The 9,311-nt window shown below is 54.6% G+C and overlaps 1 protein-coding gene across 1 annotated transcript; it reads right to left on the bottom strand.

Moving 5' to 3' along the window:
- Window positions 1-6,981: 6,981 nt before the first annotated feature.
- Window positions 6,982-7,838, bottom strand: LOC136524099 (uncharacterized). Its single transcript, XM_066517569.1, has 2 exons — window positions 7,551-7,838; window positions 6,982-7,425 (listed from the first exon to the last, which is right to left on the bottom strand). The coding sequence occupies exons 1-2, from the start codon at window positions 7,836-7,838 to the stop codon at window positions 6,982-6,984; spliced, it is 732 nt and encodes a 243-aa protein (XP_066373666.1).
- Window positions 7,839-9,311: the final 1,473 nt, after the last annotated feature.

Raw genomic sequence — 9,311 nt, 5'->3', positions numbered from 1 at the left:
CCGAACTGAGACCCTCACCTTCGACGTAGTGGGGTTCCCGGGGACTTTCCACGCCATTCTGGGACGACCATGCTACGCGAAGTTCATGGCCGTCCCCAATTATACGTACCTTAAGCTGAAGATGCCAGGCCCTCGCGGGGTCATCACCATCGGCACCTCCTTCCAGCGTGCTTACGAGTGCGAGGTCGAATGCTGTGGACATGCATCTGCAGTCATCGCCTCCGAAGAGCTCGCCACCCTCAGGTAGAAGGTCGTCGAAGAAGCGCCCAACGCAAAGAGGTCATTCGGGTCATTCGAATCGGCAGAAGGCTCCAGGGAGGTCCTCTTGGACCCTAGCAACTCCGAGGGCAAAAAAGTCCGTATCGGGACCGCGTTCTCCTCCGAATAGGAAAGCGCGCTTGTCGACTTCCTCCGCGAGAACAAAGACATCTTTGCGTGGAAACCCTCGGATATGCCAGGCATCCCGAGGGAGGTCGCCAAGCATACCTTAAAAATTCACCCAGGCTCCAAGCCGGTGAAGCAACGCCTACGTCGCTTCGACGAGGAGAAACGTAGGGCCATCGGCGAAGAGATAGCCAAACTGCTGGCCATAGGATTCATTAAGGAAGTATACCACCCAGAGTGGTTAGCAAATCCCGTTCTTGTGCGAAAAAAGAGCGTGAAATGGAGAATGTGTGTCGATTACACTGGCCTCAACAAAGCGTGTCCAAAGGATCTATTTCCTTTGCCACGAATAGACCAAATAGTCGACTCCACCTTAGGGTGCGAGACCCTCTGCTTCCTTGACGCATACTCTGGCTACCACCAAATCATGATGAAAGAGTCTGACCAGCTCGTGACATCTTTTATCACCCCCTTCGGATCATTTTGCTACATTTCAATGTCGTTCGGTCTGAAGAATGCTGGGGCAACGTACCAGCGCTGTATGCTCAATTGCTTCGGAGACCTCATCGGGTGAACCGTTGAGGCCTATGTCGATGATATCGTAGTCAAATCCAAATGAGCTGACCACCTTGTCGCCGACCTTGAACAAACTTTTGCAAAACTCCGGGCAAACGGCATCAAACTCAATCCCGAAAAATGTGTTTTCGGGGTCCCGAGGGGCATGCTGCTCAGCTTCATCGTCTCCGAGCGTGGCATCGAAGCCAACCCAGAGAAAATATCAGCCATCATAAGGATGGGCCCAATCCAAAACATAAAGGGGGTTTAGCGGATCACAGGGTGCCTCGCCGCCCTCAGCCGATTCATTTCGCGCCTCGGCGAACGAGGACTCCCCCTTTATCGACTCTTGAAGAAATCTGACCGCTTTGAGTGGACAGCCGAGGCTCAGGAGGCGCTTGACATGGTTAAGCAATTTTTAACTAAACCGCCGATCCTAGTTCCTCCATGCAACGGAGAATCCCTCCTACTGTATATATCGGCCACCACCCAAGTGGTTAGCTCCACCTTAGTAGTAGAGCGAGAGGAAGAGGGGCACGCCTTCAAGGTGCAGCGCCCTGTATATTTCATTAGCGAAGTGTTATCCAACTCCAAAACCCGCTACTCCCAAATCTAGAAACTCCTCTACATCATCCTCATCACCAAAAGGAAGCTACGCCACTACTTCGAGTCACACCCCGTGATAGTAGTGACATCGTTCCCCCTCGGCGAGGTCGTCCGTAGCCATGACGCTATGGGAAGAACCACAAAGTGGGCGCTCAAGCTAATGGATCAGGGCATTTCTTATGCCCCCCGAACAGCAATCAAATCTCAGGTACTGGCTGACTTCATCGCGGAGTGGACCGAGGTCCAGATGCCACCAATAGCCATCGATCAAGAGTACTAGACAATGTACTTCGATGGATCATTGATGAAGAAGGGCGCCAGAGCAGGACTAGTTTTTGTATCTCCCCTCGGGGTCCACATGAGGAACATGGTTCGACTCCATTTCCCCTCATCAAATAATACTGTAGAATACGAAGTGCTCGTCAACGGCCTACGAATCGCCATCGAGCTGGGCATCCGACGCCTCGACGTCAGGTGCGACTCTCAGCTGGTCGTCAACCAGGTCATGAAAGAGTCATGCTGCCACGATGCCAAGATGGAGGCATACTGTCAAGAAGTTCGATGGTTGGAGGACAAATTTGACGGCCTCGAACTCAGTCACATCCCAAGGCGCCTCAACGAAGTAGCCAACATGCTTGCAAAAGCAGCATCCAGCCGAGAGCCAGTCCCAACAGGCATCTTTGCTAGTGATCAACACAAACCCTCGGTACGCTACGTGGGGTTGAAACAAGCCGACGATGGCCCTTCTAGTCCGACCCCAGGGGCCGATCCACCAACTGCTCCGCTCGACCCTGAGGTCATGGAGCTTGAAGAGGACCCAGCAGCGGAGTCCGACCCTCCCGATGACTGGAGAATGCTTTACCTCGACTACCTTCTCCATGACATACTACCGGCAGATAAGACAGAAGCCCGATGGCTCGCACGGCGCGCCAAGTCCTTCGTTCTTGTAAAGGGCGAACTCTACAAACGGAGTCACATCGGGATTCTGCAACTCTATATCCCTGGCAAATAGGGAAAACTCCTGCTAAGCGACATCCATGGTGGAGTCTACGGTCATCATGCCGCACCAAGAACCTTGGTCGGGACTGCATTCCGACAAGGCTTCTACTGGCCCACCGCAGTAGCCGATGCAAAGCAAATTGTACACACCTACGAAGGGTGCTAGTACTATGCTTGGCAAACACACCTCCTGGCCTAGGCTCTCTAGATGATCCCCATCATGTGGCCCTTCATGGTCTGGGGGCTTGACCTAGTTGGGCCACTCAAAAAGGCGCCCGGGGGCTTCACCCACCTGCTTGTCACCATAGACAAGTTTACAAAATGGATTGAAGCTCGACCAATATCCACGATCAAATCCGAGCAAGCTGTGCTGTTCTTCCTTGACATCATCCATCGCTTTGGAGTACCGAACTCCATCATCACAGACAACGGCACGCAGTTCACCAGTAGGAAATTCATTCGATTCTGTGATGAACAACACATCCGGATCGATTGGGCAACCGTCGCACACCCCCAGACGAACGGGCAGGTCGAGCATGCAAACAGCATGCTCCTTCAAGGACTCAAACCCAGAATTTTCAACCGGTTGAACAAGTTTGGTGCGCGCTAGCTGGCTGAGCTCCCGGCCGTGCTCTGGAGCCTAAGGACAACTCCTAGCCAGGCCACCGGCTATACACCGTTCTTCATGGTCTACGGTTCCGATGCTGTTCTCCCAACGGACCTTGACTATGGAGCACCAAGAATCAGAGCATACGACGAACAGGGGGCCAAGGCATCTCACCAAGACGCCATGGACCAGCTAGATGAAGCCCACGACATTGCCCTCCTCCGTTCAGCTAAGTACCAGCAAGCGTTGCGACGGTACCACAGCCGACGGGTACGGGGTCGAGCCTTCAACGTCGGGGACCTCATCCTCCGCCTTGTGCAGAGCAACAAGGACCACCACAAACTCTCCCCACCCTGGGAAGGGCCCTACATCGTCGTGGAAGTACTTCACCCGGGCGCCTATAGGTTGAAAACCATCAACGGCGAGGTCTTCACCAACACCTGGAACATTGAGCAGCTATGTCATTTTTACCCTTAAAATAAGCATATACTCTTCCTTATCAGTTTTTGTCGTTACAAAACCTCGATCCTTAGTGACTTCCGACCCCTGCAAATCGCAAGGGGTCAGACCTCACTCGGGGGCTGACATATGACATGAGTAATACAACAAGTATTTCGCTTGCAAAAACCTCCTGTGTTATATTTGCAAACATTTTCTAAGTTTTCCATTCTTCTCATAAACAAGTCCTAAGGGCTAAGATTTTGGGAACCAATTCTGAATACAACTAGTAGGACTGTGGGACACCCACGCCCTAGCGGCTGCAACCTCTTTGCTCACCAGCTCAATCAGAATTAGTTCACCCACGTTCCTAGTTTCTGATAACTTAGACCGTGAGAAGGGTCGGAGGGCACTAAAATCATTTCTACAAAAAAGAGAAAGATAAAAAATTGCTGTTTACTCGAGGGCTTCCCCACAAAGTTATTCAATTACAGTCTCTGCTTAGCTTTACTACAAGTACTACTATGGTCGCCGCGCCACGCTCTCCATCGGTGACGCCCGGGGCGTGTACATGGGCCAGCTCGTCTACTACGGCCACCACGCCACACTCTCCATCGGCGATATCCCGCCGCTTCATGGGATCCTCGAAGGTGCCATCATCTGCAATGCCTCCACCGGGGCATCTGGGGACTACGCCATCGTCGTTAGCCGCAACCTCGACAGCGACGCCTCCGCTGGGGCGTCCGGGGACTACACCATCGTCGTCAGCCGCAACCTCGACAGCAACGCCTCCGCCAGGGCGTCCGGGGACTATGCCATTGTCGCCAGCCACAACCCTGACAACGGCGTCAGGGCAGGAAACGCCTCCCGCCAAAGGAGGAGCACAGCGAACGACGGCGAAGTCGACGACGTACGGTGCCCACTAGCGCCCCTTCTCCTTTGGTAGCAGCGACTCCTCAGTAAGGGCAGCACGCACCACCTCATCTACACTGGATAACCTCTGGCTTGACATCACGCTCTAGATTCATGAGCGAATTTGTGAGTTTTTCTCTCTCTCCGGCATTACTCTTCCTCACTCAGGAACCGCTGCGACGCACGGACGCATTCGGCAGAAAGGAAGAAGAAGAGGAGATAGCGGCTCAGAGGTAGAAGAAGGGGTGGGATGAGAACTCCCCTCCCTCTCCCTATTTAAAGAGGAGGCGCTGCAGCTAAGGAAAGGTGAAAGGTTGGACGAAAAACTCTCTCCCTTCCCCTCCTTAAATATGGAATTAATGCTGATAGATACCTGAGGGGACACGCCGAAACTGACGGGACATGCCCCGGTCGACGAGGCATCCTCCCCGGTCAAACTGGACACTGCCTGGGTATGGCCCGCCACTGACCCGCTCTGGATGCGGCAATTAAGGCGCCCACATGGGTAGACAACCCTTCGCCTCCCCATGCAGGACCTCTATGAAGCAGAGCCCCAACGGATCTCCTGGGCCGGCCATTCGGCCCAGGAGACACGACGAACGAATGTTCAAAGAAAGATAAGCATCTCTGCCTTCTTACTTTACGCGTTAAAATTCATTCTCGAGCTACCGACCCCATCAAATGGTGGGAACACAAACATCACTCGGGGGCTGCCGAGGATGTCTACCAGTCTAGACATCCTCCTCACCCGACCCCTCCATACGCTTGAAACTAAGGGCGCGAAATACGGGCATAAAACTTTGAGTAAAACTGGACGAACTAGTAGACCCTACGCCTCGGTAGCTATGGTGTTTCTGTTCACCAGAAAAATCATACTCAACGCCCCCCGCGTCTCTAGCTTTGATGTCTGCCTTCTCAAGAAGGGTTCGGAGGGGTCTACCTATAGAATCTCCCCCAAAGGAGAAGCTGTCAGGTTGCCCAAGTTAATTAAACGGCTCGGACCACCACCGAGATACGAAAAACAAAGAATGGCGATTCTTATGTAGGTTACTCCAACCTCATCGCAAACATCAGGGCCCGAACCCCGCACGGACACATCTGGTAGGAGCTTTCCGTCACTCATACCACCAAGGTAATGTTACCGACCCCGCCTTCATTTCGATTATATTATACATATGCAAAACAGCCCAACGCTTCGTGTCGCATCACGAAACGGCCGTCGCCTCATTTGATATAGGCGGCAGCAGGCCAAGGTTCGAAGGCCAGCCCATGAAGGGCTCGAGGCCCGCCTCGTGCCGAACAGAGCTAGGGAGAAATAACTGAGACAAGCCCCAGCGGCCCTGCCCGACCCCGCTCAGAAGCAGACAGGGATGTCTCAACCTTTTCTCGTTCGATTCTAACCCTGAGCCAAACCCATAGAATCTCCATCGAGGAGAGGCCATCGGGCCGCCTGAGCCTATCGAACGGCTCGGGCATCTGCCGGGAGGCGGGTTAAGAAGTTCTGGAGTGCCACCAGATGGCTCTGCCGACCCCATTAGCAAATGATGGACCCGGATTCCACACGAACGTACCCATTAGTGAGCTCGTTGAGTGCGATACTCAAGCCGTCGAGGCAAGTGTCGTTTACTCAGCCCCTCCAATTGCAAAAATTGAGGACGGGGTAACACGCAAATTACAGCCGACCCCTATTAGACCCTAACAAGGCCTGGGGGCTCGAGCCAATCAATACAGGGACACAGGTTCGAAGGCCATACCTTGCTAAACCCATAGAGTCCCTAGTTGGGGATTTCTATTGGAAGACAGGGCGGGGAATATTACAATGCCATCCAAGGACTTCGTCGACCCTGTCACCAAAACCACGGTTCCGGTCTCCAGTAACCCCCGACCCCAGCAAATGCAGGGGGTCAGACCTTACTCGGGGGCTAGTTAAGGTATGGCTACCTCCCTACCTTCTATTGAAACAATCTCCTTGCATCAAGACCAGTAGCAAGATTCGGGGGAACAGATTGGTAAGATCACAAAAAATCAAACAAAATGAAATTACGAAGCAAAATCATGAAATTGCATCCAGACTTGAAAATACCAACACTTGTTCACATATTACATATAAGTTGTTCTCAAAATTATTCGACTAACTACTCCCGCGAAGGGAGAACCATCTCTTTCAGATTATCCGCCAGGTTTTTCGCAAGGGGAGCAACCATCTTCTCCATTTCCTCCAGCTCATCATCCTCGTAGGTGGACGGGAAACCTTCACTCATCACCTTCAGGTTGATTTCCTTCTCGTAATGGGCATAGGTGACGGTGAAGGCCTGGGTGATCCCGGTGTGAAAAGCACTCTCCTCAAGCTGGCCCACCCGAGCCGTGATACCTGCGGCACAAGCCACGAGCGGACTAGTCTCCATCGGCTCCACCACCTTCAGGGCATCAAGGACCACCCCGACCGCAGCTTGTAGAAGATCATGCTCATTGCTCTCAGCCTAAAGGGCCCTTCGTGCATGGGCAAGCTCTTTTTCTAGCTTGACGGAGACGTTTTCGGCGTTCAACCTTTGGCTCACCGCATCATCGAGATCCGCCCGGAGAGAGCGGACCACCTCGATGTCCTCATCCACCTTCTGCTGAAGGGCCATGGCCCTACTCTCGGCCTTCCGCCTGATGTCCTGCTCCATTTCTAGCTCCTTTAGGACCTCGCCGGCCTTCTCATTAGCCATGGCATTCCTCTGTAGGAGCTCGTCTCGCTCCTTTCGGAGCCTAGCAATCTCCTCCCCATCTAGCTTTGACCTCGTCGACAAATCCTCAAACATCCTGTGGGCCTCCTCCGTGTCCTGACGCGCCTGAGCCTCCCACTCCTGGGCGGTAGCAAGCTGCGCGGCCATGTCTGCTCGCAGCCGGGCCTCCTCAGAAAGGCGATCCCACTCCGCCTTCTGCTCGTGGAGGAATCAGGGTTTATTCCGGCTACAAGCAACAAGAATCTGAAGAGGAAGAAGACTGGTATCAGAAATGCAAAAACACAAAAACATGCGAAGAAAGAAGAAAACCAAGCGAATACCTGGGTAGTAGGAATAATGATTTCACGTAGGGCTCCTCTAGCCTGGTCTAGGGCACCCAGCATGGTCGAGATACCGATGTCAAGACCCTCCTGCTCCATGCTCTCGGCATGATCATCGAGCGAGAGAAGAGCCGACGTCGGATCCTGGGCGACCATCCACTGGAGCGGCGGCTGCCCCCACGTGGGGGAGCGGCTTCCTCCTAACAAGGGGGCTGGGGGTGGCTCCCTCCTGACCCTATGTGGCACCACCGCCGCGCTCGAGGACCCTCCGACTGGACCCTCCTCCATCTGGCCCGCTTTGAGCGCCACGGGCAGATCCACCTAGGCCCCCGGTGGCGCGGATTGCACTACGCCCTCGAGCGTCACCACTGCTGCGCCCGGTTGATCCTGGCTTGGCGCGGTCACGACCACCTCCACCGACAGTATGCGGCCCTTGGCTGGCTGTACCACATCTGCCATGGAGGAAGCCGCCTGCTCGATAACCACCGCGGGCGTGGGCTCCACCACAGATGCCATTGGGTCGGCCAACGTGGCTCCAACGTCAACACCACTCCTGCCCGAAATAGGGGTAACACCAGGCGACGCCGTCCATCCCACTTGAATGGCGAGGCTCTTCTTGGGCGCCAGCCCTAGGGGGTGACCCATCCGCAAGAACCTACACAAAGGTAATAACCATTAGGCCAAAATAGAAATGGAAAAAGGATGAAAACAGGGGAATCAGCAGCTTACGTTGACGTCCTCGGCCGGCAGAAGCGTTTTGGGGACGGATCCCCAGATCCCTGCCCCGACTCATCTGGGCGGACCATTTTGAGCCTGCCCCCTGCTCCGGGGCAGGGGGGCTCACCTCGTGGGGCGCTGCACTAGAGCCACTCCCCTCCATCGTCTCGTGGGGTGCGGCACCAGAGCCGCTCCCCTCCATCGTCTCATGGGGCGCAGCACCAGGGCCACTCCCCTCCCCCATCTCGTGGGGCGTGGCACCAGAGCCACTCCCCTCCACCATCACCTCGGGGTCAGCAGCGGCAGGCTCGCTTTCCTCCATCCACCGGTCCTCGGCCGACACGCCATGCGAAGTGGTAGACTCACCGGCCTCCACCGACCTCACCAATTCACTTCCCTCCGCGTGGAATGGGAAGGGTCCCTGCATGGATGGGTGGCCACTTGTCAGCGTGTCCTCGTCCTCCAAGATGCCCCAATCCACGCCGATGGCTACCTCGTCGTCATCATCATCGTCGTCATCGTCATCCTCACTGCTCACGTCCTCTCCCTGATCCCATGCCTCCTGCTTCAGTCGTTTTGCCTTCTTCATCTGCTCCCTAGCTTTCTTGTCCTGCTCAGCCATGAGTCAATTCGCTGCTGCCACGGCCTTGTCCTTCGGTAGTGGGACCAGACTATCCTTGAAGACTAGCCCCTCGGCTGGTCCCAATGTCACAAAAGCAAGTATAAAAAAATAGAGATTCAGGAAAAAGAAAAGAGCACGGGAGAAGAGGGCTTACAAATTTGAAGAACCCAGGTTTCGGCCGCATTGGGGGATGTTCGGGCACCAGATACACAATGTTGAGGACGCTGCCTTTGGAATCCTTCGTTGGCTCCGTCGCCTCCTTAATGCGCTGCGCCACTTCCAAAAAAGGGAGCGCCTCGTCAACAAGCGCCGTCCCCTCGAACGACATTCTAGGCATCATCCGATGTAGGGGAAGCACGCGCGCCATCAGCGGCGCCACCCTCCTCGCATGATAGGCTCCAATAATCCCCGTCCCCTTTATG

Source organism: Miscanthus floridulus, chromosome 18 (genome assembly GCF_019320115.1).
Source record: "Miscanthus floridulus cultivar M001 chromosome 18, ASM1932011v1, whole genome shotgun sequence".
Taxonomy (NCBI): domain Eukaryota; kingdom Viridiplantae; phylum Streptophyta; class Magnoliopsida; order Poales; family Poaceae; genus Miscanthus; species Miscanthus floridulus.
This window is presented reverse-complemented; position numbering and strand designations above follow the sequence as displayed.